Source organism: Oncorhynchus nerka, linkage group LG14 (genome assembly GCF_034236695.1).
Source record: "Oncorhynchus nerka isolate Pitt River linkage group LG14, Oner_Uvic_2.0, whole genome shotgun sequence".
Classification (NCBI taxonomy): domain Eukaryota; kingdom Metazoa; phylum Chordata; class Actinopteri; order Salmoniformes; family Salmonidae; genus Oncorhynchus; species Oncorhynchus nerka.
In genome coordinates, this window is record NC_088409.1 from 37,270,228 (window position 1) to 37,288,298 (window position 18,071).

Consider the following 18,071-nt stretch of genomic DNA (forward strand, 5'->3'; position numbering starts at 1 on the left):
TGAAAGGACCTGTGCTCGTATGACATTTAGTAAACTCTTGTTGCAAAGTACACACTGTTTTGAATATGTATTTAATGTTAATATTTCTGCATGATAGAGCACAGACTATTCCACTATTATGTAAACTTCCTACTTCCCAGAAACCACTGGCCTCTCCTCAGAGACACTACAGAGTGAGTGTCATGGGCTGTCATACACACACACACACACACACACACACACACACACACACACACACACACACACACACACACACACACACACACACACACACACACACACACACACACACACGCTCCTCTTCCAACAAAGTTTCCAGCTTGGCAGAGAGACTAATCCCTTCCCTCCTCAGACCAGGAGCACAGACACAAATAGAGTCTGTAGTATCTCAGTCAGTCAGTCAGGACTTTAATCTGAGTAACTCAGAGGATCTGCTCCAACTCTGAAGACTATTGTTTTGGGACATGTAATGCAGAAAACATTTCATTGCAGGATTTCAACTACAGTAAGCTGTCCTAGCATTGATTGACAGTGCTCTGTCTGGACAGTACTGTAACTCTATCTAGAGGTGTCTGCTGAAGAATTTAGCGAAGTGAAAGGGACGTTCATCCTGCGAGCTCCATTTATGTGAATGTACTTTTTCTGTGATTGAAACTTCAGGAAGCTATTTTAAACTCTTTGGTCTTTTGACACTTTCTGTTGATTCTATCTACGACTCAAGGAGGTCTTTGCCTGTCTCTGTTCAGGCATGACGGGTCAGGAGAGGAGTGAGGAGAAGAGTGAGTGTATGTCCCTGTCTCCGATGATGGAGGCTGTCCCTGCCCCACCTGAGAGTGAGAGGGTGTGTGTGTTTGGGACGGGGGACCTGGGGCGCTCTCTGGGCCTGCGTCTGCTGCAGGCGGGGTACGGTGTGGTGTTCGGCAGCCGACGGCCCCACAGCAGCAGCAGCCTCCTACCCCACGGAGCACAGGTACAAAATAAAGTAGATCTGGTTTTATGTGCTGATATGTTAAATGTGGATATGTGTTTTTACTTTGTTGAAAATGTATTTCAATATATTTCTTTATGTTTGAGGGAGTATATGTTAATATACTGTATTTGTGTTTAAGTGTATATCAATATGTTGATGATGTATATGCAGGTCCTGGGTCATGCTGCAGCTTCCCAGTCAGCCCATCTGATCTTCATCGCTGTCCAGAGAGAACACTACGACTTCCTGGTACCACTGGCCAATCAGCTGAAGGGAAAGGTAGCATATATGTTTTATTACTTCTGCTATATGTATGAATATCTGTTTTGTCAGTATGTAACTGTATATTTGGCTAACATAATGTATGTCCCAGTGTATTTAGCCAATATATTCTGTGTCCCAGTGTATTTAGCCAATAGAATGTATATTCCAGTGTATTTAGCAAAGATATTGTATGAAGCAGTGCCATGTTGAATTGCAGGTGTTGGTGGACCTCAGTAACAACCTGAGGAAGAATCAGTACCCAGAGGCCAACGCAGAGTACCTGCAAAGGTGAGAGCTATACAGTACAGGTTGTTATTATGTGTATGTTATTTTGTTAATTAGGGATGTTTTTCTATGTTGATATAATGTAAATGTGGTTAAATGTACCTGAACAGTCTGGTTCCTGGAGCTGAGGTGGTTAAAGGCTTCAACACCCTGTCTGCCTGGAGTCTGCAGAATGGACCTTCAGATGCCAACAGACAGGTACACACCGAGGTTTAAGCCATGCCCATGAAACCAATTGGCTACTCGTTTCAAGTCTATATACTGTACACTACATGACCAAAAGTATGTGGACACCTGCTCATCGAACATCTCATTCCAAAATTATGGGCATTAATATGGAGTTGGTCTATCCTTTGCTGCTATACCAGCCTCCACTCTTCTGGGAAGGCTTTCCACTAGATGCTGGAACATTGCTACTGGGATTTACTTTCATTCAGCCACAATAGCATTAGTGAGGATGAGCACTGATGTTGGACGTTTAGGCCTGGCTTGCAGTTGGCATTCCAAATTATCCCAAAGGTGTTCCATGGGGTTGAGGTCAGGGCTCTGTGCAGGCCAGTCAAGTTCTTCCACACAGATCTTCGACAAACCATTTCTTTATGGACCTCGCTTTGTGCACAGGGGCATTGTCATACTGAAACAGCAAAGGGCCTTCCCCAAACTTTTGCCATAATGTTGGAAGCACAGAATCATCTAGAATGTCATTGTATGCTGAAAGCATTAGCCCGAACCATGAAAACATCCGCAGACCATTATTCCTCCTCTACCGAACTTGACTGAGGGACCTTACAGATAATTATATGTGTGTGTTACAGAGATGAGGTAGTCATTCAAAAATCATGTTAAACATTATTATTGCAAGAGAGTGAGTTCATGCAACTTATTATGTGACTTGTTAAGCACATATTTACTCCTAAACTTGTTAAGGCTTGCCATAATTTATTGACTCAACACAATTTAGGTTTTCATTTTGTATACATTTTTTTAAATTTCTAAAAACACAATTCCACTTTGACATTATGGGGTATTGTGTGTAGGCCAGTGACACATAATCTCAATTTAATCCATACCAAATGCAGGTTGTAACATAACAAAATGGGGAGAAAGTCAAAGGGGTGGAACACTGTACATTTTGACTCCTCTGTGCTAAATACGAACATCTTCATTCTGGAGCTAGAAACCGGTATTGTGCATCCTCTGCTTGCACACACACACACACACACACACACACACACACACACACACACACACACACACACACACACACACACACACACACACACACACACACACACACACACACACACACACACACACACACACACACACACCAGACCTGGGAATATTCTTTTGTATTTTATTTGAAAATACCAGCTTTTCAAATTCTTTGGGTAGTTAAATATAGTTTTCAAAGGCAATATTATAATAATATATAATATATTCAAATTCAGCTCTCAGAAAACCAAATAATATTTGAGTTATTTGAAAATAAAAAATATTTATTTGTTTTGCCGCCGAATATAAACCACAACAGTTAGTTGAATTAGTACAAATACCAACAATTCAATATTTATTGGGACCCTTGAGCAAAAAAAATGGCAAAAAAGACTGTTGAAAATAAATCATTCAATTACTGAGCTATCATCAATGCACATTTTCTTGGGAAATGATATTATTTTATACTAATACAATTGCTCAGAGAAATTAATAATAAAACAATTTTATTGGCACCTCTGTTTTTAATACTCTAGCACCTTCCCCTTGTGAGGATAAAGACACTGAGCCTTTTTCTAACGTGTTTAATGAGTTGGAGAACACATTCAGAGCAATTCTTTTGGGCCAATTAACAATTTCTTTGTGGATTTTTATTAGTGTTTGGGGTCATTGTCTCGTTGGAAGATCCACTTGATGACATCCTGGCATAGGAAACCAGGTATTTCGCTAATGTAAGGGTTTTCGTCCTCCTTCTGACGAAGTGGAGTAGTATGAAGGATCGGAGGACCAATGCGCAGCGTGTGTTTTTAGTTTTTTAATGAATAACGAACACTGAACAAAACAATAAACGTGAAGTAATCAAAACCGAAACAGTCCCGTGTGGCACAAACACTAACACGGAAAAATAAACACCCACGAAACACAGGTGGAAAAAGGCTACCTAAGTATGAATCTCAATCAGAGACAACTAACGACACCTGCCTCTGATTGAGAACCATACTAGGCCGAACACAGAAACCAACATAAAAAAACAAACAGACTGCCTACCCCAACTCACGTCCTGACCATACTAAAATAAAGACAAAACAAAGGAACTAAGGTCAGAACGTGACAGTACCCCCCCCCCAAAGGTGCAGACTCCGGCCGCAAAACCTGAACCTATAGGGGAGGGTCTGGGTGGGCGTCTGTCCGTGGTGTCCGTGGTGGTGGGGACTGGACCCCACTTCACCATAGTTTTTCTCCGCCTCTTTCTCCGCCTCCGTGGCCTCTTAAAAACAGCGACCCTCGTCGCCGACCTCGGACTGGGGACCCAAGCCACGGGTCCGAATGGACGGGAGATTCCGCCTGCCGGGCAGGCGGGAGAATCCGGCAGCGCCGGAGAGGCGGGAGAATCCGGCAGCGCCTGGCAGGCGGGAGACTCCGGGCAGCGCCGGACAGGCGGGAGCACCTGCAGGGAGGAGACAGAGACAGCCTGGTGCGTGGGGCTGCCACAGGGCCCACCAGGCTGGGGAGACCTACAGGAGGCCTGGTGCATGGAGGAGGCACCGGATGGACCGGGCTGTGGGGGAGCACTGGAGCTCTGGTGCGCAGCCTTGGCACCTCTCCTCCAGGCTGGATGCCCCTTCTGTTTTTCAACACCAAATCCACAACTGTCATGCTCGGTCAAGGAGCTCTGTCATGTCATCTGACAAAAGCACCTGTCCCAATCCAAGTACCAATGCCGTTAAACAAACTCCAGTCATTTTTATATCATTTTAGAAAAAGACTCAGTGTTGTTATCCTCGCAAAGTGAGCTATTGAAAAGTATTGATAACAGGGTTGTCAATCATTTTGACCCATACCTTTTTGAGATTTTTTTTATTACTTGTTAAACAAAATATATTTCTCTCAGGAATTGTATTAGTACAAAATAATATAATTTCCCTTTTTTTTGGAGCATACAATGTAGCTCAGTGTTTGAATGATTTATATTGTACAGGCATTTTTGTTCATCTTTATCAAGGGTGTCAATGATTTTGGACCCCGCTGTATGTGCATAAATATATGTTAGGTGTATATCTGCGGGGAAAGTGTGGAGGCCAAGCAGGCGGTGATAGCGGTAGCCACCAAGCTGGGTTTCAGTGCCCTGGACCAGGGATTTCTCTCAGTGGCCCGGGAGCTGGAGGACTTCCCCCTACGGCTGTTCCCCCAGTGGAGGCTCCCCCTGCGCATCTCTATTGGCCTCAGTGCTGCCTTCTTCTTCTACCTACTGGTCAGATACGTCATCTATGCATACGTCACCCAGGGCGAAGACATCTCCTTCAGAATCATGGTCTCACTGGCCAACCAGGTACTGGCCCACAGGACCTCTGAGTGTTTGTGTTCTGTTTGTTTCTGTGTGTGTTACCAGCTGTTCAAGATGTGTGTGTGTTCTCTCCAGGTGTGTCCCATCGTGTCTCTGATCATGCTGTCTCTCTGTTACCTGCCTGGTGTCCTGGCTTCCTTCCTGCAGCTCTACAGAGGCACCAAGTACAGGTCAGACCTCTGTGTGTATGTGAGTGTGTTTGCATGCATGTATGTTCACACAAGGTTGCATATGTATTTATGTTGATTATAAGTGTTTATGTATGTTTAACATCAGGCGCTTCCCTGATTGGCTGGATCGCTGGATGCTGTGCAGGAAACAGCTGGGTCTACTGTCGTTGGGGTTCGCCTTTCTGCACGTGCTCTATACACTGATCATACCCATACGGTCAGTGGAGCAAACACACACACACGCACACAGTGGCATGTATCTTCCTTTAGTTTTTAGTAAAGAAAGTATTGATTTTGTTCTCAGGTACTCTGATGTTCTGGGTCACTGAACACACTGTCTCTCTGGTAAGAACACCTACCTAGCTGTAACGCCAAATTAAACACTTTCAAAACAGTGAACATTGAATAGACAAAATATATACAAAGTATACTTTTTAGCTAGTAGTCCTGAAAGTAGCACTCACGAGCCAAAAGTGGTCCCCAAAAACGTGTCACATTTGTGCAGATATGTGCACCACGTCATTGGTTTCGCTCTCTCTCTACTGTGGGCACTGAGCCGTTGGGCCCACCCTGCAACCTAATTGGATGATGCTGGGCAAGCTTCTTGCTAGCTGTCACTCAAATGTGAGGGGCTGAAGCTCTTTGGCTAAAACTTGAATTGCTAAGGGACTGGCCCATATGGGGGAAATGTAGGGAAAATGGCGTTGTACAGCTTCAAGAAAACAGTCGCTTTCAAACTAAGTATTTTGTGGCTAATTGTGGTACAGTAAGAAAGTAATTTTGCTCATTGATTATGAATGTATGAACTACACATTGAGACATCCAGCCCAAAGCAGGAGGTTTTAAAAACACCTAAGTTCCGGAGCATGTCTTAACAGTGTTGCACTTTTCAGGTAGCCTAATTTTGGCCAGCTAATAGCCTAGCCACCAATCAAGTAATATTACATTGGCGGAAAAGTGTAAATGGACAAAACATTAAAATCCTGTTGCTGCAGGATTATTTTGCTGTGACACAATACTGGTCATATTAAGATCATATATCTGTACATTGAACACACACCTACAGTATATAGCAGGATTCAGGCACTGGTTTTGATTATACTGGATTTACGCCTCTCCCTTGCTCTCACGCTTCCTATTTCTCACATTTTTTCTCTTCTCTCTCTTGCTCTCTCTCTCGGTCTCTCTCCCCCAGATCAGAGAGAACAGGACCACAATGTTTGATACTACAACGGCCTGGCATGACGACTCCTACTTGTCCCTGGGAATTCTGGGATTTGGCATGTACGTCCTATTGGGAATCACATCTCTTCCCTCCGTCATTAACGCTCTCAGCTGGAGGGAGTTCAGCTTCGTACAGGTGAGATCACCAGGACTGGTCACACTGAATGTTTAGGCCAGACACACTTGCGAGGCACTCATTTTCTGCCCATTTTTACTAGCGGTGGAGTTATCGATACAGTTAAATATCGCAATATTATTTTGGACTATAGTATATTGATACTTTGACTCCAAGTATTGATTTGTAACCATGCACTCCCCCTTTTCTTGTTGCTAGGTAGCGTTAGCTAGCGCTAGTCGGCTGTACCGCTAGTATTTGTAATCCTATAGATTGTTCTCATCTTCTTTTGAAATAGTGAGACAATGTTTTCAGCCCTTTTATTTCCATGACTGCTAAAACAACGTTTTCTCATGCTCTCTCTTGTCTCTCTGCAGCAGACATATAGTGAACAATATGTCAACATCAAATTGCAATAAAATTGATGTATCGAATCATAATATACATAGAATCGTGAGAATTGCAATACCTATTGTATCGCACCTAAGTATCGTGATAATATCGTATCGTGAGGTCCCTGGCAATTACCAGCCCTAATTAGTACACTAATCTCCTTCGGTGTTTCCCCTATTGAAGTATTCATGCGGGGTGCAGAGCCAACATCCAGGTCAGAATGCAATAGAACTCCAGGAAAGTAATCTGATTTTCAGCAGACAAGCCAGAGGTTATGTGCTGGGGATAATAAGGAGAAACTCCGGATCATTCTCTAATTCATTAATTCCCCTCAAATTGGTGCAGTGATTTAAATGTTAAGTTATTCATCAGATATAATTTAGGAGGAATATATTAGAACAGGCCAGGAGAACTCACCTAGAGATGTATGTGCAGGGGCATCATCTGCCCCCCAAATTTGAGGGGGCACAAATTACAGGGTCTGAGGACGGCTTGGTGATGGTCCGGACTGGGGGTCTGAAGTTGGAGAATTTAGCATTTTTCAAACATCTGAAACAGATGTTTCCTGTAATCAGGAACCATAATCATTATACTTAATTATATGTAAAAGATATCTAAGCATACCTCTTGAGCTGTCTGACTGGTGAGTCTTTTTTTTAAGAAACAACATGTTTCTCTGCATCTCTGCTCAAATCCGGGTGAAACCTTGCCAGCAGGTGTGCCAGCTAAGATAGTTAGACAAGCTAGCTACACTAACTTGATTGATAGCCTGAAATAACTTATTGGTGGCTATAAATGAGGTTGTGAGATTGGGAACCTAAAATTGCTAGGAGGCACTGTAGTATTACAGAGAACCTATATTATTAAAAATGTTTAAACAGGACAAATCTGTGGTGTGCATATTGGCACGACGCCTCTGTCTGTGTGTGTGTGTGTGCACGTGTGTGTATGTGTGTGTCTGTTAAGGTAGGCCAGAGGTCTGCAGAGGTGTGGACTCGAGTCACATGACTTGGACTCGAGTCAGACTCGAGTAACAAATATGATGACTTGCAACTCGACTTTGACTTTAACACCAATGACTCGTGACTTGACTTGGACTTGAGCCTTTTGACTCAAACTGACTTGATACCCTCCCCAAGCCCAAATATTAAACATTATGCTATTAAAAAAAGTGTGCAGTGCATCAACTCTTCACTTAACAGATTAAAGTTTGTATCGGACAGCAGCCAATCAAATTGTGCCAGTTGATAAAAAGTTGCGCGTGGCAGTGCAGAGGAATGTTGGCGGGTGAATTCAGATGGAGCCCCTGGAAAGATGATACCCAAAATGATTAGTTTTTGGATATAAAGACGACGCTGTATCAACAAAAAACAGATTGCAACTTGCAAAACATGCGGGAAGAAAATTACAGACGGAGGCACAACAACTTTGTTCAACATTTGAAGTTGCACAAAGAACGGTAAGTCGTGGCTAATATAGACGACAGCTATATAATTTATAACTTTGCTAGTGTAGCATGTAGGCTAACGTAACGTTAAATCAATGAGCCTCCACAGTCAGTCAGTGTGGATACATGTTCATTGCACCCAAGATTGAGCACCAACTTGGCAGTTGGTAGCCTAAATCCTGCCTGATGTTACTGCTGTTCCTAAAACCATTGACATATGTTAGCCTACTGTAACCACACAGAGAGAGGGTGTGTGTGTGTGTGTGTGTGTGTGTGTGTGTGTGTGTGTGTGTGTGGTAAGGTTGGGTCCCATAGTGATCCTCGATAGTTGATCGCAATGTGGGGGGGACTTTCTAATGGCAACCCATGTATTTCCATGGAAAGTAATAAATATATATATTTTTTAAAGCATTCATGATTGCGTATTGTAATATACTAACTATTACTCTTGTTAAAAATATGAAATGGTATTACATTTGGTGAAGAGCACATCATGACTTGTTTAGGACTCGAAACTCAAAGTTTAGGACTTGAGCCTTGTCGGTCTTGGCTTGGGACTTGACTTGGGACTTGAGTGCTAAGACTTGAGACTTACTTGTGACTTGTTAAACAATGACTTGGTCCCACCTCTGGAGGTCTGTCTCTGTGAAGGTCAGTTCCATATTTGATCATAGTTAAATTATACAACGATTGCCCCTTCGCTAAGCCACGTCCCCTTCATTACTTAGCAAACTTGGGCACTAATTTTCCAGGAAGTCCAACTCCCTGTTCATACCACCATTGGAGAAATTGGATGATCTTAAATTGTGTTTTAAAGTAACTGTCCAGTGAAAATCTCACTTTTAAAAGTTGATGTTCTGTTAACTCTTAACTGACGTAATTTCCGGACTATAAGCCGCTACTTTATTCCCACGCTTTGAACCTCGCGGTTTATACAATGACGCGGCTAATTTATGGATTTTTCCCGCTTTCACAAGATTGATGCCGCCAAAAAACTGAGCACCGTCACATAATGTGACGTAAATCGCAGCGCTCAAACTTCCCATCATTCTGATTACGGTAGTAATTTTGTCACCCTCATCATGGCAAAGACACGGAGAAATGCATATGATGCAGCTTTCAAGTTGAAGGCGATCGATCTGGCTGTTGGAAAAGGAAATAGAGCTTCTGCACGGGAACTTGGCCTTAATGAGTCGATGATAAGACGTTGGAAAGCAGCGTGAGGAACTGACTCAGTGCAAAAAGACAACAACAGCTTTCAGAGGGAAGAAAAGCAGATGGCCCAAAGTATTTGCAGCCACTCGACATCAGTGTAAATCGTGCATTTAAGGTGGCGCTCCTTGTTCAGTGGGAGGCTTGGATGACAAGTGGGGAGAAATCCTTCACTAAAACGGGCCGCATGCGAAGAGCAACTTATGGTCAAGTCTGCCAGTGGGTCCTGACAGCGTGGAGCATTGTCAAAAAATCCACTATCATCAAGGGGTTTCGAAAGGCTGGACTACTGCATGTTGAAGGGCCAGCATGAGCTCAGCGGGGTATTTGCCTAGCTACATAGCCGTCTTTGTATCAAAGATAATTGTGTAGTCTAGAGCGATTTTCTAGGTTAGCTAGCCAGCTATTGTCATTCTTTTAACCCAACGTAACGTAATCAACACTGCTAGCTAGCCAGCTAGCCCCCGAATAGCAGCACTGTAGAAACTATCACACTCAACGGAACGACTTGATTAGTGTAGTGCCAACAACGCAGCCACTGCCAGCTAGCCTACAAAGTCAACAACGCAGCCACTGTCAGCTAGCCTACTTCAGCAGTACTGTATCATTTTAATCATTTTAGTCAATAAGATTCTTGCTACGTAAGCTTAACTTTCTGAACATTCGAGACGTGTAGTCCACTTGTCATTCCAATCTCCTTTGCATTAGCGTAGCCTCTTCTGTAGCCCGTCAACTATGTGTCTGTCTATCCCTGTTCTCTCCTCTCTGCACAGACCATACAAACGCTCCACACCGCGTGGCCGCGGCCACCCTAATCTGGTGGTCCCAGCGCACACGACCCACGTGGAGTTCCAGGTCTCCGGGTAGCCTCTGGAACTGCCGATCTGCGGCCAACAAGGCAGAGTTCATCTCAGCCTATGCCTCCCTCCAGTCCCTCGACTTCTTGGCACTGACGGAAACATGGATCACCACAGATAACACTGCTACTCCTACTGCTCTCTCTTCGTCCGCCCACGTGTTCTCGCACACCCCGAGAGCTTCTGGTCAGCGGGGTGGTGGCACCGGGATCCTCATCTCTCCCAAGTGGTCATTCTCTCTTTCTCCCCTTACCCATCTGTCTATCGCCTCCTTTGAATTCCATGCTGTCACAGTTACCAGCCCTTTCAAGCTTAACATCCTTATCATTTATCGCCCTCCAGGTTCCCTCGGAGAGTTCATCAATGAGCTTGATGCCTTGATAAGCTCCTTTCCTGAGGACGCCTCACCTCTCACAGTTCTGGGCGACTTTAACCTCCCCACGTCTACCTTTGACTCATTCCTCTCTGCCTCCTTCTTTCCACTCCTCTCCTCTTTTGACCTCACCCTCTCACCTTCCCCCTACTCACAAGGCAGGCAATACGCTCGACCTCATCTTTACTAGATGCTGTTCTTCCACTAACCTCACTGCAACTCCCCTCCAAGTCTCCGACCACTACCTTGTATCCTTTTCCCTCTCGCTCTCATCCAACACTTCCCACACTGCCCCTACTCGGATGGTATCGCGCCGTCCCAACCTTCGCTCTCTCTCCCCCGCTACTCTCTCCTCTTCCATCCTATCATCTCTTCCCTCTGCTCAAACCTTCTCCAACCTATCTCCTGATTCTGCCTCCTCAACCCTCCTCTCCTCCCTTTCTGCATCCTTTGACTCTCTATGTCCCCTATCCTCCAGGCCGGCTCGGTCCTCCCCTCCCGCTCCGTGGCTCGACGACTCATTGCGAGCTCACAGAACAGGGCTCCGGGCAGCCGAGCGGAAATGGAGGAAAACTCGCCTCCCTGCGGACCTGGCATCCTTTCACTCCCTCCTCTCTACATTTTCCTCTTCTGTCTCTGCTGCTAAAGCCACTTTCTACCACTCTAAATTCCAAGCATCTGCCTCTAACCCTAGGAAGCTCTTTGCCACCTTCTCCTCCCTCCTGAATCCTCCTCCCGCTCCCCCCTCCTCCCTCTCTGCAGATGACTTCGTCAACCATTTTGAAAAGAAGGTCGACGACATCCGATCCTCGTTGCTAAGTCAAACGACACCGCTGGTTCTGCTCACACTGCCCTACCCTGTGCTCTGACCTCTTTCTCCCTCTCTCTCCAGATGAAATCTCGCGTCTTGTGACGGCCGGCCGCCCAACAACCTGCCCGCTTGACCCTATCCCCTCCTCTCTTCTCCAGACCATTTCCGGAGACCTTCTCCCTTACCTCACCTCGCTCATCAACTCATCCCTGACCGCTGGCTACGTCCCTCCCGTCTTCAAGAGAGCGAGAGTTGCACCCCTTCTGAAAAAACCTACACTCGATCCCTCCGATGTCAACAACTACAGACCAGTATCCCTTCTTTCTTTTCTCTCCAAAACTCTTGAACGTGCCGTCCTTGGCCAGCTCTCCCGCTATCTCTCTCAGAATGACCTTCTTGATCCAAATCAGTCAGGTTTCAAGACTAGTCATTCAACTGAGACTGCTCTTCTCTGTATCACGGAGGCGCTCCGCACTGCTAAAGCTAACTCTCTCTCCTCTGCTCTCATCCTTCTAGACCTATCGGCTGCCTTCGATACTGTGAACCATCAGATCCTCCTCTCCACCCTCTCCGAGTTGGGCATCTCCGGCGCGGCCCACGCTTGAATTGCGTCCTACCTGACAGGTCGCTCCTACCAGGTGGCGTGGCGAGAATCTGTCTCCTCACCACGCGCTCTCACCACTGGCGTCCCCCAGGGCTCGGTTCTAGGCCCTCTCCTATTCTCGCTATACACCAAGTCACTTGGCTCTGTCATAACCTCACATGGTCTCTCCTATCATTGCTATGCAGACGACACACAATTAATCTTCTCCTTTCCCCCTTCTGATGACCAGGTGGCGAATCGCATCTCTGCATGTCTGGCAGACATATCAGTGTGGATGACGGATCACCACCTCAAGCTGAACCTCGGCAAGACGGAGCTGCTCTTCCTCCCGGGGAAGGACTGCCCGTTCCATGATCTCGCCATCACGGTTGACAACTCCATTGTGTCCTCCTCCCAGAGCGCTAAGAACCTTGACGTGATCCTGGACAACACCCTGTCGTTCTCAACTAACATCAAGGCGGTGGCCCGTTCCTGTAGGTTCATGCTCTACAACATCCGCAGAGTACGACCCTGCCTCACACAGGAAGCGGCGCAGGTCCTAATCCAGGCACTTGTCATCTCCCGTCTGGATTACTGCAACTCGCTGTTGGCTGGGCTCCCTGCCTGTGCCATTAAACCCCTACAACTCATCCAGAACGCCGCAGCCCGTCTGGTGTTCAACCTTCCCAAGTTCTCTCACGTCACCCCGCTCCTCCGCTCTCTCCACTGGCTTCCAGTTGAAGCTTGCATCCGCTACAAGACCATGGTGCTTGCCTACGGAGCTGTGAGGGGAACGGCACCTCAGTACCTCCAGGCTCTGATCAGGCCCTACACCCAAACAAGGGCACTGCGTTCATCCACCTCTGGCCTGCTCGCCTCCCTACCACTGAGGAAGTACAGTTCCCGCGCAGCCCAGTCAAAACTGTTCGCTGCTCTGGCCCCCCAATGGTGGAACAAACTCCCTCACGATGCCAGGACAGAGGAGTCAATCACCACCTTCCGGAGACACCTGAAACCCCACCTCTTTAAGGAATACCTAGGATAGGATAAAGTAATCCTTCTCACCCCCCCCTTAAAAGATTTAGATGCACTATTGTAAAGTGGCTGTTCCACTGGATGTCTTAAGGTGAACGCACCAATTTGTAAGTCGCTCTGGATAAGAGCGTCTGCTAAATGACTTAAATGTAAATGTAAATGTAAAGTGACGAGAGCGACAATGAAAACGATCCAACATCGGATGAAGCAATTCTGAGGCTATTCAACTCCGACACCGAAGGAGATGGCTTCAGTGGTTTCAGTGCACAGGAGGAGGAAGATAGTGACCAATGACTTTCTTGGTAGGCCACTGTTTAATTTTTGTTATAAGCCGTGTTTCGTTTAAAGGCTGTGTAAAGTTCATTTGTTTCAATGTACCGGTAGGCACCTGCGGCTCATAGACACGTGCGGCTTATTTATGTACAAAATACATATTTTTAAATAATTCAGTGGGTGCGGTTTATATTCAGGTGCGCTTAATAGTCCAGCAATTACGGTAGATAAGGTTGTTGACTCATCCTATACCAGTATTTGTGGCCAAAGCATAAATTGGAGAAAAAACACTATCCAACGGAGCACTGCGATTGGTTGCCTAATATTCTGGGGTGAAGCTTAGCTAAGGGTCAATTAAGGGAGATGTATCTGGCCAGCCTGTTTCCGAGGTTTCTCCAGGCTTCTTCTTGCACAGCTCCAATACCCAGAGTGTTATTAGCCCTATCTGGGATAAACGTGTGCATGTCCAATAGGCTATCCTAAAGCTAAACTATATATTTAAGATAATTGTCAAAAGTGTGTGAGTTTGGGTGTGCTTGTGCGTGTGTCAGGGCCATGCACAGAACTTTGGATGGGACGTGCTCAAAGTGAAAAAAGCCCCCCATAGAAAGTATAGAGTAGACCTTTATTTTATGCAAATCCCACTAACGCCACTGTAAGCAAGCTTATAGCCTACTGCTTAGAGAGAGGGCAATGAGGGGTGGGCTTTCAGCTGATCATAGTGAATGTAGAAGGAGCTAGTTAGCTAGCTAGTTAGTTAGTTATTCTGTTGAAACAATCTAACTAGACTTTACCTGTGATTGGAGTATGTTCTGCTGTTAACATCAGCCTCAGGCCTACTGGGGGCAGAATGGTAGGGAGGGGACATTTTCCAAAATAAAAAAATGAGAAATTAGCTAGTTTGATGGGCAATTAATTTAAATAGCAACAGAGAAAATAGACATATGATTTCCTAAATAGACATTTGCTTTCCTATTTTCTCATAGGAAAGCAAAAAAGCAGGTGCTCAAACTTCCTTAGACCTCTATCTGTGCACGTACCTGGCGCGTGTGTGTGTGTGGTTCATGTGTTTATGTGTTCTTTTCTCCCCTACCAGTCCAAGCTGGGTCACCTGACTCTGCTGTTGTGTACGGCGCACACCTACCTGTACGGCTGGAACAGATTCCTGAGTTCCTCCACCTACAAGTGGTACACCCCACCGGGCTACATGCTGTGTCTGGTACTTCCCTCTGTGGTGCTGCTACTCAAGCTGCTGCTCATCACACCCTGTGTGGACCGAACCATCACCCGCATACGACAGGGCTGGGAGAGGGGGGCAGATCAGAGGAACCCTAAAGACAGCCAACCACTGATACCTTAGAGGACACACATACAGACACACACAAAATAACACCCTCAGTGTGATGACAGCTTTGTCTGGTGAACGCACCAATTTGTAAGTCGCTCTGGATAAGAGCGTCTGCTAAATGACTTAAATGTAATGTAAATGTCGTTGAGGCATGAACTCTAATTTCTTTGCTATTGTACCCTCAGAGGTTGGCTACCATTCAATCATCGTTTGCCATGTTTCTGGGATCAAAAACCAACAATAACATTTCATTGATATGCAGTCATATTTATTTTTGTATTATACTGTAAACATTGTTGCATTTAATGCATATATTTTCAACCGTATGTTAACCAGACATGAGTTTTCTCTCTTACGTAAAGAGAATGGTGAAAGCTTTTTCTCTATTATATCCTCTCTCTTACTGTACATCCTCTCTTTTCTTTGATTGACTGTACAGTTATCCCCAGATAAAACACAGGTTTCAGAGACATATAAACGTTTTTAAATGTATATTTTGTGTCTGTCTCATACATCTCCAGGGGCAGGTCAGACACATAAAAACACATCTATCAGTGTGATCCTCTCTGGGGCAGAGTGTTATTATTTCCTCCAGAAAACAGACTCTCTGAAACCCAGCAACAGGCTTCCCTTTCATCACTAGATAGACAGAGTGGCCCACAGTGTCTTCTGTTATGGGGAGCACTTCCATTTGTGGTGGATATAGCTGGCTGTTTGTGTAGATGCCAAATACCTAAATACATAGATTCACTTTTAGGTGCACGCAGAAAGACATATTCCCAGAAACAGCTTGTACCAACATTAAAAACACAGGAACAATGTGGAAACAATGTTGATTCAACCAGTGTCTGACAAGTGGGATCTTTTGGAATAATTATTTTTATTGCAAAATATGCATTTTCCCACCAGAGATGTTTCCATCAAATTGACTTGTGGGTCAAATGTTGTGCTTGATGATCTAGTCCACATAACACAACTTCTGTGGTTAAATTCCTATGCACCAAATAAAAAATAATTTAAATGTGTTTCCATTCCATTTTCAACTCCGATTTAACAGCTCGCAGGTACAGCTAGGGTATAGCCTACATGATGAGATTATTATGGACAGAAGAGTATTTGTATTTGTCAAACGGCAACCAAGCGCATCAATCATCATATTACCAGAATAAAACCATTAATATTTCTTGGAAATGAGCATCGAGCTCATCACCATGCACTTTCACCGCCCTGAGAAGTTTGTCATAATTTATTTCATCTGTAGACGAATAAACTGCATGCTTTCCCTTAGTCGTAATGGGACGACCACACACTATATCATTGTGTGACTGTAACGGCTGTCTTGGGAAGAAAGTGATGAACAATGCGCAGTGTGGTACGTGTTCATCTTTTTTTTATGTAAACTGAACACTGAATAACAAAACTACAAAGAAAACAACCGAAACAGTTCTGTCTGGTGGAGACACACAAAGACAGAAAACAACCACCCACAAAACACAAAGGAAGGCTACCTAAATATGGTTCTCAATCAGGGACAACGAAAGACAGCTGCCTCTGATTGAGAACCATATCAGGCCAAACACAGGAATAGAAAATATAGAAAAACGAACATAGACTGCCCACCCCAACTCACGCCCTGACCATACTAAATAAAGACAAAACAAAGGAATAAAGGTCAGAACGTGACAGTACCCCCCTCAAAGGTGCGGACTCCGGCCCTTGCTGCCGACCTTGGACTGGGGAATCTCGCCACGGGTCCTGAATGGACGGGAGAGTCCGGCAGTAAAGGACGGCTCTGGCAGCTCCTGGCTGACTGAAGGCTCTGGCAGCTCCTGGCTGGCTGACGGCTCTGGTGGCTTCTGGCTGGCTGACGGCTCTGGCGGCTCCTGGCTGGCTGACGGCTCTGGGGGCTCCTGGCTGAATGACGGCTCTGGCGGCTCCTGGCTGGCTGGCGGCTCTGGAGGCTCCTGGCTGACTGGCGGCTCAAACCAAGCTGCTTACCTATTGCAGATTCAGTCTTCCCAGCCTGGTGCTGGGAAGACTGAAAAGACTACAATTTTGTTTCTGGTGTCCTTTGACAGCTCTTTGGTCTTGGCCATAGTGGAGTTTGGAGTGTGACTGTTTGAGGTTGTGGACAGGTGTCTTTTATACTGATAACAAGTTCAAACAGGTGCCATTAGTACAGGTAACGAGTGGAGGACAGAGGAGCCTCTTAAAGAAGAAGTTACAGGTCTGTGAGAGCCAGAAATCTTGCTTGTTTGTAGGTGACCAAATACTAATTTTCCACCATAATTTGCAAATTAATTAATTAAAAATCCTACAATGTTATTTTCTGGATTTTCTTTTCTCATTTTGTCTGTCATAGTTGAAGTGTACCTATGATGAAAATTACAGGCCTCTCTCATCTTTTTAAGTGGGAGAACTTGCACAATTGGTGGCTGAATAAATATTTTTATTTACACAACATGCCTACCACTTTGAAGATGCAAAATATTTTTTATTGTGAAACAAACAAGAAATAAGACAAATAAACTGAAAACTTGAGCTTGCATAACTATTCACCCCCCCAATGTCAATACTTTGTAGCCACCTTTTGCAGCAATTATAGCTGCAAGTCTCTTGGGATATGTCTCCATAAGCTTGACACATCTAGCCACTGGGATTGTTTCCCATTCTTCAAGACAAAACTGCTCCAGCTCCTTCAAGTTGGATGGATTCCGCTGGTGTACCGCAATCTTTAAGTCATACCACATATTCTCAATTGGATTGAGGTCTGGGTGTTGGCCTTTCCAAGACATTTAAATGTTTCCCCTTAAACCACTCAAGTGTTGCTTTAGCAGTATGCTTAGGGTCATCGGAAGGTGTACCTCCGTTCCAGTCTCAAATCTCTGGAAGACTGAAACAGGTTTCCCTCAAGAATTTCCCTGTATTTAGCGCCATCCATCATTCCTTCAATTCTGACCAGTTTCCAAGTCCCTGCCGATGGAAAAACATCCCTACAGCATGATGCTGACACCACCATGCTTCACTGTGGGGATGATGTTCTCGGGGTGATGAGAGATGTTGGGTTTGTGCCAAACATACAATTTTCCTTGATGGCCAAAATCTACATTTTAGTCTCATCTGACCAGAGTACCTTCTTCCATATGTTTGGG

At 45.1% G+C, this 18,071-nt stretch overlaps 1 protein-coding gene across 5 annotated transcripts; it reads left to right on the forward strand.

Moving 5' to 3' along the window:
* The first annotated feature begins 345 nt into the window (after positions 1-345).
* Positions 346-15,170, forward strand: LOC115140963 (metalloreductase STEAP4-like). Of its 5 annotated transcripts, XM_065000032.1 has the most exons (11): positions 346-505; positions 722-970; positions 1,142-1,249; positions 1,452-1,522; positions 1,630-1,717; positions 4,785-5,063; positions 5,154-5,248; positions 5,355-5,469; positions 5,531-5,593; positions 6,444-6,608; positions 14,668-15,170. In XM_065000032.1, the coding sequence occupies exons 1-11, from the start codon at positions 470-472 to the stop codon at positions 14,929-14,931; spliced, it is 1,533 nt and encodes a 510-aa protein (XP_064856104.1). In that variant the 5' UTR covers positions 346-469; the 3' UTR covers positions 14,932-15,170. The 5 variants fall into 5 exon arrangements, with proteins under 5 accessions (XP_064856104.1, XP_064856100.1, XP_064856102.1 ...); XM_065000028.1 differs by lacking the exon at positions 5,531-5,593 and having other exon boundaries at positions 5,355-5,465; positions 14,668-14,776; XM_065000030.1 differs by lacking the exon at positions 5,531-5,593 and having other exon boundaries at positions 747-970; positions 5,355-5,465; positions 14,668-14,776.
* Positions 15,171-18,071: the final 2,901 nt, after the last annotated feature.

Excerpts from the sequence above, each read along its gene's own strand:
- LOC115140963 (XM_065000032.1), top strand. The coding sequence starts at position 470 with ATGCAGAAAACATTTCATTGCAGGATTTCAACTACA. Across the intron at positions 1,250-1,451 it reads CCAATCAGCTGAAGGGAAAG|GTGTTGGTGGACCTCAGTAA; the intron begins GTAGCATATATG and ends GTTGAATTGCAG. Across the intron at positions 5,594-6,443 it reads CTGAACACACTGTCTCTCTG|ATCAGAGAGAACAGGACCAC; the intron begins GTAAGAACACCT and ends TCTCTCCCCCAG.